The 12,892-nt window shown below is 38.4% G+C and overlaps 2 protein-coding genes across 3 annotated transcripts in view; both read right to left on the bottom strand.

The window, feature by feature from the left end:
- The window catches only part of LOC144638810 (cGMP-specific 3',5'-cyclic phosphodiesterase-like), a 49,514-nt gene extending 47,912 nt beyond the window's left edge, over positions 1-1,602 (bottom strand). The window contains exon 1 of the mRNA XM_078498078.1: positions 863-1,602. Coding sequence (XP_078354204.1) covers positions 863-1,468 — 606 coding nt within the window. The 5' untranslated portion in view covers positions 1,469-1,602. The remainder of the gene's footprint in view (positions 1-862) is intronic.
- Positions 1,603-9,950: 8,348 nt separating this feature from the next.
- Positions 9,951-12,623, bottom strand: LOC144641792 (alpha-1A adrenergic receptor-like). Of its 2 annotated transcripts, none has more exons than XM_078500817.1 (2): positions 12,329-12,623; positions 9,951-11,078 (listed from the first exon to the last, which is right to left on the bottom strand). In XM_078500817.1, the coding sequence occupies exon 2, from the start codon at positions 11,045-11,047 to the stop codon at positions 10,013-10,015; it is 1,035 nt and encodes a 344-aa protein (XP_078356943.1). In that variant the 5' UTR covers positions 11,048-11,078; positions 12,329-12,623; the 3' UTR covers positions 9,951-10,012. The 2 variants fall into 2 exon arrangements, with proteins under 2 accessions (XP_078356943.1, XP_078356944.1); XM_078500818.1 differs by lacking the exon at positions 12,329-12,623 and adding an exon at positions 11,538-12,064.
- Positions 12,624-12,892: the final 269 nt, after the last annotated feature.

Raw genomic sequence — 12,892 nt, 5'->3', positions numbered from 1 at the left:
TGCGCGGTTTGTAACGTATATGTTCCCAGCATGCTGGAAATTTTTCAATATTGAGAACCGTCTGGGACGCGTTTGGGAACGTTTTTGAAACTTGTTTGCCGCCTTTCTTTCTTAGCAATCTCGCCATGCATGTCAAAATTAAGCTTTATTTATTTATTGTGCAAAATTTTCTGTCTCCATTTTAACCAGGGCTTATAGGAGTAGTTTATCAAATGAGATCGTAGTGACGGTTCATTTGCTCATTTTCGCTAATTAATAAGAACTTGCCAAAATTGAAAATAAGTAAAAATGTCTATATTTTTAATTCTGAGAAATTTTTTTTAATAATTAGACAGTGTTGCTGCAACAGTTCCCAGTACAGCAGTTCATGTTAAACAGCTGGTTGTTGACAAAAGAAATGAATTTTAAAAAGCGTCCATAACGTCATCGAAAGTAAGGCATGTGAACAATAAATGAAATGGTTATCAGTGCGCTCGTGATGCTTTTTCCCCTGGTAAATTGGCTTCCAAGAAAGCAAAGCCAGAATTTTTCCTTTCACTGGCCGGCAATAAAAGAGAACGTTTGTTGATTTAAACAAACTTTGTTTACCTACTTGGAAAGCAAATCTACACAAGGCAATATTTCCATAATCATCGAACGCTAATATCCTTTCCGTTTTAGGCCTGGAATCCGTTGAGATAACTCGTTATCAGAATAGGAAATCACGAATCACAAACATTGCCCAGTTCGGTGTTTCAGGACGATCCACCTAAAATTTAAGATCACAGAGCGTCTTGGGGAACAAGCAGTTATTTTCTCGGAGTATTTTGTTTTCCGATCAACTTTATTATCATTATAAAATCGAAAATAATTGCGAACTTACCGAATATGCGTCCTTAATGTTGATAGTTTCGCCCGTAGCAGCCGTATGTCCTGCAATACCAACTTCTAAAGGAACACAAATTTCATCTTCCTCCGACCTTATTGCCTCGTCGAGCGTGGATTCAGATGTCACGTCGAATAGCTTAGATACCAGAACTTTATTTTCACGCGAACCGCGCACGAGAAAAAGCGAACAGCGATCCGAATTTGTCAGTATACTGACGTTGACAAGAATCTTGTGGCTCAACATGTTTATGTCTAGTTCGTTGGCGATATCTCTGATTAACTCCATAAACAATTCTTTTTCGTCCAAATCTTCCAGATTGGATTTACGACGCGGTACAGAAGGTTTCCTTCCATCACACGCCAATCCGAATATTGAGTTCAGTTTGCCATCTGTTTTGAGAATTATTTGAGGTTTGGTGCTGTCTCTTTGGAGATGATTCACTTGCATGGCTCGTGATCCAGGCCGGTGCGATCTGCTGCTCATCCAGTTGTCAACCATAGCAGATGTAGCTTTTCGTTCGAAGTAGCTCTTGGCAAAGTCATGATGATCATCCAAATATTTCTCAACTAGATCGTTATTCAGTGGTGCTCCGTTCGCCATTGTTGAGAATTTCTATTTATGGCTTATTTCAAAGTGGCAACAGCTTCATCGCTGACAGTAGTCTTTGAATGGTTTCTATAGTCCGAACCATGTCAATATTTCCTTCAAAATGTTTTCTTTGCTGATGTGACACAAATAAGTGAATTGACTTTACGTCACAATAGTTAATGGTGCATTAGTTCCGCGCGCGTTCGTCACGCAGTAACCATTTAACATTCTGAAGGAAGGAAGTTTGGAAAACCTAATCTAATTACAGTGTGAACCAGAAAACCATGACCACTTTACTCACTCTATCTTGCATATGTAAATTTTTGCAGAAAACCATCAAATGATAGCTCAAACTTCGGGAAATATAAACAAATGGACAGACCTGGAGTCAGCAAGTTATTTTTCGTGAATAATTTGTCAACTATTTTCTCTACTTCCTATTTCAAAGTATAATGAAAGTGTTCACAGTTTTCGTGTTCTCACTGTAAGCGTTTTCTGTTTCCAGACAAAACAGAAATTACCATTTGACAGTTTTGGTCCCAGTGTTATTTTTTAAAATGAATACAAGCGGGGTAGACTTTCTCAAAGTTGTTCGCTCGTTTTCGGGCTTCACGCTCATTGATGGGTGACCCTATTCGGCGGAATGGAGGAATGACAAAATGGTCAGTTTGCGGTTTAAGGTTGCGCAGGACCTTTGAAATCATTTTGTACGTATTTATTTAAAGAGTATGAACAAACTGCGAGTCTGCGACGAGTGAAGCCGACAACAATCGAAATATTCATGACACTAGAAGTTGCTAATAGCAAGTTAACTGCTGCAAAGTAAAGTAAATTCGTTACATCAGTGAGTGAAAATATTGCCTAAATAACTCCCGGTCAAAAAGCTTAGAAAGACGATCACTAACAATAGATTTTTTGTTGAAACATACCACTTTGAACGAAAATTTCATTCATATGCCGGGAAAGAAGACCAAAGAAGGTTTGAGGAAATGTTTAATATAACACGCGGGAATGCGTGATGAAACATTTAACATTGATGTTGTTGTCATGCTGCTTCTTAAAGGTCAAATGAAGTTTCAAAGTTATTGGACATTGCACCGCAAAGTTATATTTCAACTTAAAAAATGCTTATAAAGGTTTTTGCACCGGTTTAAGACGGCTGAGAACTAGCTGAAATATTACGAGGCCTTCTTATAATTCGCTTTCATTATAAACAAAAAAATACTTTCTGAGCCTTAAACGCGAAATATGTACAGCAAAAACTACGAAGATTATTTGCGAAGGTTCCCGAAAAACGTCTTCATAATGTCCGCGCGCAGGAATGGAACGAGCTTTGAGCTTTTTGGCGTCATAAATTGCTGTTTCTGATGGCTTTGCGATCGAATTGCACGTTCTATTTTATGATACATTGCTTCAGCATTTCACCCGGTGAAAAACGTCATATCTTTTACGTCTGAAAATGTGAAAATCCGAAACATTCCTATGACCTTCCGTTCCGTTTTACTATTATTATTATTATTTGTATAACTCACTTCGCAGCACCTTACTTGCTATCAGCAACTCCTAGTAATTATAATAGTAGGAACGGAAGGTCATAGGAATGTTTCGGATTTTCACATGTTGAGATGTGAAAGATATGATTTTTCTCAGCGAGTGAAATGCTGGTAATTCACTTAGTTTATATCTAAATGTATTCTCACCAAAAGTTAATTAGCCTACAAGCGTGCAGGTTCACGTGAAGTTCGATCGCAAAGCCATCAGAAACACCAATTTATGACGTCAAAAAGTTCAAAGCTCGTTCCAGCGCGCGGTCATTATGAAAACGTTTTCGTGAAGCCTTCGCAAATCTTTGTAGTTTTTGCTGTATATATTTCGCGTTTAAGGCTCAAAAAGTAAATTTTTTTCTTAAATTAACTTTGTTATGAATAATTTAAGTGTTTGGTTGCAAAAATAATTTCGAAATTTAAATTACCGGTATAAATTGAGTAAGTTTGGCTTTCGTGTTTGACAACAACTTGGCTTTACTTGATCTTGCATATTTATAGTTTTTTCTGCACTTTGACTGACTATTACAAGAGAAAGCGACATGTTGGGATTAAACACGCTCGGAAGTCGTTTCTCGAAGAGTATTGCACGGATCAAATCGAGAAACATCTTCTTCAGTTTATTCCAGAGGTTTTTAAAGCGCAGTGTGGCCCAAGTTTTTGCTTCTTATTTGTTAGAAATTTAGCTCTGAAAATGTCAGGGAAAAGGTACTGAACAGAAGTAAAAGCGGCAGCACTTCAAAATTTAACTTCTTGCTCTTTAGTATAAAGGACATCGCAAACGACAAACGCAGCTTCCACATTTTACATGCCACTGATCATACGTACTGCGTGTACTCAAAATCATCGCCAGCGAAAAAGTCGAAAATCGAGTGTGTCGCATATATAAAGCGCTGTTTTTAAACATGCCTGATTTTCTCGAAATCTAGATTGACTCTTGGTCAGGGGGGGGGGGGGGGAGGAAACAACTTCCCATACATTCTCTTATATGAAATCTGAGCGATGCTCTCACAACTCGCAAAGCAATCATCGGGGTGGTAGTCAGCGGCTGTCTCTAAGGCGCATGAGCAGCTCCTTTCTTTGTGAACTTGCCAAAACACATTCTCGTTCCCAGAGCCTCCGTTTCTTTTGGTCACGTGGTCGGCGAAACGAAGGGCTCTGGTAACACTGACTACCGGATGTCGTAAAATCCACGACATCCGGTAGCGCATGCCCTCTGCATAAATGGTTGTCTGCGCCTGCTCAGTAAAAGAAAGGGGAAGGCTGGGGCTGACTGAGACGAGAAGAAAGCGAATTTTAAAAGCTGGTTTTGGCAATTCAAGTCGTTGATATTTTAACTTACACAATTCGATTCGTTTGGAACTCATTGAATTGCATGGCTGATAGATGTGTTGATGTTGTTGTGTCGTCTCTACACGCAACATTATCTGACGGCAGATAGAAAAGTTAGAATCCAGAGGAATTGGAGTTATAGTGTACATGGAGTCGTGGATATCATCAGCTGATAACATTCCGACGGTTGATGATACTGTGAAATTTATTTATGGCCATGCGGAGGTATTGTAGAAAATTCAGAACCAAAAAAGCCGCTGATCGACGAGGTATCATTCTATTGAGCAGCGGTAAGAAATATCACATTGAATTTCAAAGTCTTCATGTATTCATGAACTCCATTTAGTGTGTATATCTTGTATAAGCTAAGTTGATGGTGCAAATGTTTGCAATATTTTTAATGCAATAAAAAGTACAACCGAGTTACACCTTGCAAGAGATGTACTTGTCATTCGTTCATAAACGAAGGTCTGCTTCGTGAATATGTTATTCCAACAAACTCCCAGTGTTATTCGGTCTTTTTTTCCGGTAACATTTTCAAACTTTCCGCTGCATCTTCAATTGTTTCGATGACCGGAAGTATAACCAAAATTGCGTAGAAGCGTTTCGTTTTTTTACCTAATTACGCATGCAGTTTTTATCAGCCAATCAAAAAAATCATATTTTTACCGTTACCAGGGCCACTACGTCATGTCATTTTAAAAAATACGCGTGGCCCTGGGGAAGAGGATGGCCAAAACAATAACAACATGGGAACAGTGGGAGAGTTCGATTATTTTTTTATGGTAGTAAAAAAAATAGGTTTTCTAAGTTTTGTCTTTAAAGCAGCGAAAATATCTCCGGAAAGGTTCTTGGTGTGAATATGTGGTGTTTGTTATGAAATAAAACCACCACGGAAATAATAATGAAAACGTAGCGATCGAATATCCCCGCGCCGGTCGGAGCTATTGTTGTTGCTCTATTGTTTCGAAATTGTTTGTTGACTTGGTCGTTCTTTGTTTTACCTCATCATACAATCCCCATGTGGGCCAGTTGATATTCGTGGTACAATTATTTGCATTTCAGCACTAAAAAGTAGTACGGCATCACAAAATTCTGCGTTCTTATAACTACACGGCGATGACGAAATTTTCGGAAAAACACACTGCATTCAGATTTTTAGTCAAGAGAATTGAAACTCTTTATGGGAAGTAATTCCACGGCTTGAAAGTCGTGATTGCCATAGCATTCATTTCGCGGGAAATAGTCCGGCGGCTTAGCTCCTGAATTGTGCGATTTTTGATACAAGCATTAAATTTTGCAGGATTACCACAGGTTGCCCAAGCATGAAATTTGCATATATTAAAGTAAAGTGGCGGCCTTTTGAAATATAAGAGTTTATATGGGTTTTAAACGGAAAACTTTTGAGCGATAAATAAAAGCGTAAATTCTAAATAAAGTTGATGGAACATGAAATGGTGTCGTTTGTTTTTGTTACAGCGTGATTTTAAGCAATTTAGAGTTATTTTACGTCTATTTACTGTAACATGTTTATCGTACATAATAATATGACAAGGTAGGAAACCTTGGTCGCTTCTAGCGTTCGACATGTAAATTCTGCAAATTTATGCAGAAAACAAACAAGTCAGTCTGGAATGCACTGAGCTAGCACCCTTGTGAGCTCTTGTGCTCTGATGCGCTCAATAACGCTCTTTTCATTTACTCAATGACAAATTTAGAATTTACGCTTTTATTTATCGCTCAAAAGTTTTCCGTTTAAAACCCATAAAAACTCTTATATTTCAAAAGGCCGCCATTTTACTTTAATATATGCAAATTTCATGCTTGGGCTACCTGTGGGAAAACAAGTTAAGCATTTACATACTTATCAATTCTCGATATAGTGCCAACGCCAATTTCCTATTTTCAGCTAGTAAACAGCAATGAAATTTTCAGCCAAGAGGCCCCTCGCCCACGAAGAACTTCTTCTTGAGCTTTTATGCACATTTTATTGTAGATTTTATTTCAAAAAATACATATATGAATGTTTTAAATTAGTTACAATTGTTATGCTTCAACCATCTTTTTTATACAATTTTTTTACTAGGAAATTATTGCATGGAAAAAGGTTTTTCGTTCCCCACCCTCTACCCCCTCGCTTTTTTCGTTTTGCGCTAGCGTCCAGGTCTCTCGCGATTCAATCCCCGATCCCAGCGTTCGCCGTTCGATAACAGAAGAAAAATACGAAAATATAGAGGGCTAAATTACAGCATTTTATTCTAAATTTTGTACGTGCGACTTGTGTCACTACCTGCCATATTAGTATTTGTCTATAAACCAGGACAAACAAATATTTCACGAAATTTCATTGATAGTAATATAAATTACGGTTTCCATGAAAACTGACGTTTTTCGGGCTTGGCACTATATCTGTAAAAACTTCTTTTGGGTACCACTTTCAGTGTGCCAAATTTCATGCTTGAATCAAAAAGTGCACAATTCCACTAAAGTTTCGAGCTAAGCCGCCGGACTAAAAAGATTAGCCTGCAGAACAGGCGGTTTACTTTTGCGGGGTTATTGCGAGGCCGCGCGAAGCGCGACCGCTCGCCCTCGTGTGACCCGCTAAGTAAAAACCTAGCACTTCGCGCTTCGACCCGCAAAATAAACCGCCTGTTCTGCAGGCTAAATTAAAAAAAAAGATTGCCTGTTGCATCATCGTCCAAAAACCGCTGACTACATCGTGAATTGATCGCGTTGCAAGTTGTGAGAGCATCGCTACTCGGTCAAAACAAGATGGCGTCCCAAACGGAGCTTAGAAACATTATTTTGCTTGAAAAAAGGGTTAAAAACGTGTTTCCAAAATTGTAATTTTGGCAAAAATGTCATGAAGAACATTAGAAGGTTATCATCCAAGGTAGCAGAGTTGTCTTCAGCCACCGAACGTCGTAAAAAGAGTGGAAATCGAGTAAGTCGATGCGTAGTTTCGTACGGAGTTCGTTCGTAGATAAACCAGCGTATTTTCCTCCAATTATATGTTGCACAAAACTACAAATTGTTAGAATTGAATGCATCGAGAGTGGGTATAATACGGATCGAAATTGTTTTATCACTTCTTTGAATTTGTGATATACCGTTCTTCCTAGAAACACTAGACGTTTTGACGAGGAAATCGTTGTGTGAATGTAATTATATGCGTGTAGTGGATTACTGTGTGAATTGTCTGTATTTTTAAGTACTTTGTGGAATTTTAAATCAAAGTAAAACTATTTTCAGAATTCGAAGTTTGTGGAAGTTTAAATCTCGTTAGTGCCAAACGATAACAGGTCAAGTAAAATAAATAATTATTTTTGTTTGTGTAAATAATATTTCATTCATTTTGGCTCGTCGCACAATCTTTCTCACACTTATCCTCCTCGCGTTTAGCATAAGCATGGAAACTAACTTTGACATAAGGCATACTACTAGTAGGCCGACCATGTCGGTTTTTTGCCACTGCCTGCTTACTTTACCTTACAGATACGTCGAACGCACTCCCCTTATCTCTGATTACTACTAGTATTTATTTTAGATATGTTAAAGTGTAGCAAATTGACTACCTGTAGACTATATTTTACAAAATCTGTAAAAGCGTTTATAAGTAAATCAAGAATTAAGTTTTTCGCAACATTTTGTTTATACCTACAATTGATAGTCGATATCTTTCAACAAATTAAATTAAAACTGACACCTCCCTTTTGTAAAAAGGTTTTTGATAGTAATAGATATTTAACAACTTAAAAGAACCTGAGCGAATGGCTACGATTACGAAACATTTAATTTTGAATAACTGCGCTCAACTACCCCGAAACAGTATTAAAGCGCCTATTCCATATTTAACGGGATATATATATCTGAAATGCTCTTACAGAATTTTATTTAAAACTAGCCAGCAACAATATAAATGGTCTTAATATTGCAGTCGAAAGTTAGAGCAGAAAACCATTGCGAGGTGAAAGAGGATTTTGTTTATCTTGTTCCTTGTATATTCCCATTGCAAGCCCCAAAATGGGAGCTGCCGCAAGGAACACGTTAAATGGCCACAACGGCTGAGAACATAAGGTCTCAAAAAAGATAAATAAGTACACTGTACTTACAAAGAAGGGGGGTGTGAAACAGACCTAACTTAAGCTGGGGGCGTGGCTGTTTGGAAGCTGTTTTTATAGCGTATAAAATGGCGCCCCTGTAACTCCGATAAAGAGCATATTGTCCCGTGTGATTAAGGTCTACACCATCCTTACACAGGACTGAAACGTTTGGCTTTCGAAGCCCCATTGTGGGGCCACAATTCGGCAAATGGTAGTGTCTCCAGAACCACGTGGAGGTACTGGTTAAGCAGGGCAACACGATCGTTATATGAAGGGGTGCTCTGTGGACAAGCATCACGGGTAATTAGTAAATAAACCCCTTCAGGCGGCTGGTATATTGGAGGATAATGCCCGAGGCTGAGAGATTGTCGAAAAATGAACAGTTGGCCGAGAAGCGAAGCTTCGAGGGCAACTGTGAAATTTTGAGGACAATCTTTCAGCCAAGGGCATTATCCTCCAATATACCAGCAAGCCAGAAAGGGGTTTATTTATTTTATAACCCTCCGATTAAATTCTACAACGCGTTTTATCGCCAGTAATTTATAGGAAAAACCTACGTAATAAACCCTCCGTAGCTGTGGTTGAAACAAATGTATGTTGATTTGTTTACGTGATTTTTTAACTCGGTGCTTTCATTTAAAGTTAGAATTGAGTGTAAGGTGACTTCATTCGTTTGTTTTGTGCTTCCTACAAAATCGGGCGACGGATATCAAATCGGACGGGGTATATTCGCTGATACCCGTCGTCCGATTTTGTACCACGTGATGCGTTTTGTCCAATGAGCGCGCGCAAAAATTAATGGGTGGGTTATAATTGTTGACAAACCACGATAAATTTGATATTGAAGTGAGCATGTAAGTGCTACACAAGGGTCTCTATTTTAGAACCCACAATTTCAGGTTTGGCGTCCCGAAGGGAAAGGTCATTGGAACCTATTTCCAAGATAAGTATCGGGTTGAAATCCCTTAACTTTTCGAAGATCGAATGCATTTATTTTGTCCACGGTGCGGCCCCAACCCCTTTCCATGTTATCTGAGCTGAATCTGGAAGGTTATCATTTCGAACCCTCTTGACCAACTGGGCGAGGAATGCTGTAAAACGACGAACAAAGGAGTGGCCCAGAATAAAAACTTTGGGTTTAGGCATCATGGCTGATATAAAAACAAGAAGGATATACTCAACTCTGATTCCGCAAAAAAAGAAGATCGATAAGATTTGAGGAACAGTCGTCTCAAATGCCGAGGTTGTGGAAAGTAGTGAACTCACAGAGTATTAGGTATGGCGGAAAATAAATCCATTTTGTTATGCCGTACGCTATTTAGTTTAAACGCGAGTTACTTAATATGGTCCACCGTACTATGAATATTATGGGCACTTATATTTTTCGATTGAGATTTCGGATACCGAGGCGGGGGTGGCTAATTATAGAAATTTTAACCCGGTTTTTGTAGTGAGCTTGAATAATAAACTCAGTACGGAGTAAGTACGAAGATATTGCGACTTTGTCACTTCTACACGCATAATAATTTAATTTCTTCCAGCTGTGTAATTTATCGAATAAGTACATGCTTTGCGTACTAAATTCGGGAATCGTTAATGGGCTTTACGCATTCTCGAACGATAGAGTTACTTCGCCACCGTCTTCGATCTACACCGCTATCACTGGCCACAATACTTCCGCTGAACGAACCTCCACCTGTTGGCCGAGAGCCTGTGCTAGTAGTAGATGTGCCTGTATATCGGCTTCTACGGAAAAGTTTGTAAAGTTTACGAAATGCCCTTCTATAGCTGCGATTGAGGCAGCTATAGATAATCGGATTCAGGCATGAACTAGTGTACTCCATCCACTTGATGACGTTTAACAGTGAGCTAGGCACTGGGCAGGATTGATCATAAGCGTAGCAGAGAATGATAGCGAAAAATGGCCCCCAACAGAGCACGAACAAACTAATCAAAATGGCGATAGTCTTGGCTGCTTTAACATCGCTTGCATAGTTCCGGCCTGTCCGCAAGCGATGCACGTGTTGTCTAGCAACGAGATAGATCCTTGCGTACATGATGATCATTATAAACAGAGGCAGGAAGAAGCTAGCGCAAGCGATGAAATGCATATAGCTTGGTTTAGTGGGCCAACTTGCTAGTCGTAATCCCGAAACCAATATAGCGTATAGCCAAACAAAGATAATCATAGAGATAGCTCGTAAAGAGGTCATAACATTAGGGTAGGAAAAGGGATCTGTGATAGCTGCATGTCGGTCAATTGAAACAGCGGTAAGGTTCATAATTGAAGCGGTCCCACACAGAATGTCCATACAGTTCCAGAACGTTCTCAGCTGCTTACTGAACATCCAGCGATTTGAAGTTACCTGTAGTGCACACCAGAAAGGCATCGCTACCATGGCAACCAGGATATCAGCCGCGCTAAGACTGATAACAAAATAATGACAGACCGTTCGAAGTTCCTTAAACAAATAAAAACAGATGCAGACGAGAGAATTTCCAATTAACGTGCAAATTACCAGAATGCTTCCTAAAAGAGCTGCGAAGATGTGTTCAATATCAGGATGAATGCCTGTATCTGATTGGTCGTTGCTGTCTGAAGACTCGTTCATTTTGATGGGTTCTCGCTTCTGTTTGTTTGACCTGCGAAATAAACATTTTTAGCAACTGTCCTTGGCTATGACGACAGCGAAATCAATAGCATTACTGTGTGCAATGCCTGATTAATTTAAGGCACTATAAAAAGACAAAAGTACACATAAATGTTTCAACGGTCAAGATTTGTTTTGTTTATGACAAGAATAATTTTTTCTTATTATTTTTCGTTTGGTTTGCTTGCCTAAATATAATGTGATGCACATAACTTTAACTTCCCGCATTATTCGGTTCAATTTTCTTCCTCCTGGACTAACTCGGATCTATATATTACTTGTTATTCTTTTTGTCCTAAGGGCTTTAAAGATTGTTATAATGTGTATTTTACGTAAGTAATATATCGCAGTTGTTACAATCTAGACCTGGAGAAAAGGAGATATTTTAAGAACACAATGACTTGTCATGGCAGTTTAAAAACCGTGTTTATCTGATAACAAAACAACTTACCTTTCTAAATAAGACGCTGATTTTGCACATATTTCCAACCCCCAAATTTAATGAAAGAAAAAGTCGTCAGAATATTGTCCTCCTTATACTTTAACAAGAAATAATTATCCTTTTGATGTTTGATTTCATGTTCACCGACAGATGATACAAATCAGTCCAAAATGATATTTAGGAGCAAAACCTTGCCGGCTTTCAATATTCCAAAACAACTAATTATTAGCATGTACAGCTGTTGCAGGTGGAAGGTTAATTTGAAAATCGACACATCAAGCTTAGCGGCGATTGGCGAACTGCAGCTTAAGGTGACTTTACTCTCTTATGAATATTTCATACCAGATTAATTTTTACAAAACATAACAATTATCGTGGAAACCACTCGAAGAGTTTTTCAAAAACCTTATGTTTTGCATATCAACACAACTAAATCGTTAACGTTGTTTTCACGGGGTCAACTGTACAATGATGGTCAAAACACAATTAAAAGTTAACGTTACTACATGGTGGAAAGTTGCCATCGAAACCACATTTGAATTGTATATAGCAATACCTTACCGTTCAAGTAAACATAAATATCTCTTCTGCAATACCTATTTGAAATTTGAGCATCTGCCGGTACAAAAAAACGATGATGGATCAGATTGAAATGAATATTGATCCAGCTGGGAGCTCTTTTAGAAAGCGGTGATTAAATCACCTAATCGTATCTTCTCTTTGTTTTTTTTTAAACAATAATAAAATGAAAGTGACAGTAGAAACATTTAAAAATATACAGGTAATAAATCATCTCTTACCAGTTCGGTGTTGATGGTCACTTATGGGCGATCTGCAATGGCTCCAATGTTCCTCAGAATTGGCCCGACAAGACAATTGACAACAACCCCCGAGAACCTACAGACAGAAGAGGCCCAGAAGTGGTATTGATCGATCGGACTTTACATCCAGCTCGACCTGACAAAATAACATATGACATGCATAAACAGTATGATCCTGCATAAAACAGAAAGTTTAAAGTTTATGAAAAGTCATATCTCGAAACATGCATGAACCTTTATTCACGCGTATACTTACCTTATTGTTATTTATTTATGCGGGAACTTAATTTCGCAAAAATGGAACGGGCATATTTCGCGAGACTTAATTTTCGCGATTTGGCCAAAAATACGTAATTAACATAAAAAATACAATAGAAAACGTTTAAAATAAATTTTCGCGGGTCTTTAATTTCGCGATTTTTTGAAAATCGCGAAAATTAAGTCCCGCGAAAATAATAAGGTAAGTATGCGTGCGAATAAAGGTTTAAAGGAAGAAAGAAACATACCTCCTTGCTATACAAAGTACGTAAGTACTGTGTAGGT

This window comes from Oculina patagonica, chromosome 2, assembly GCF_052425735.1.
Source record: "Oculina patagonica isolate OP01 chromosome 2, crgOcupat, whole genome shotgun sequence".
NCBI lineage: Eukaryota > Metazoa > Cnidaria > Anthozoa > Scleractinia > Oculinidae > Oculina > Oculina patagonica.
This window is presented reverse-complemented; position numbering and strand designations above follow the sequence as displayed.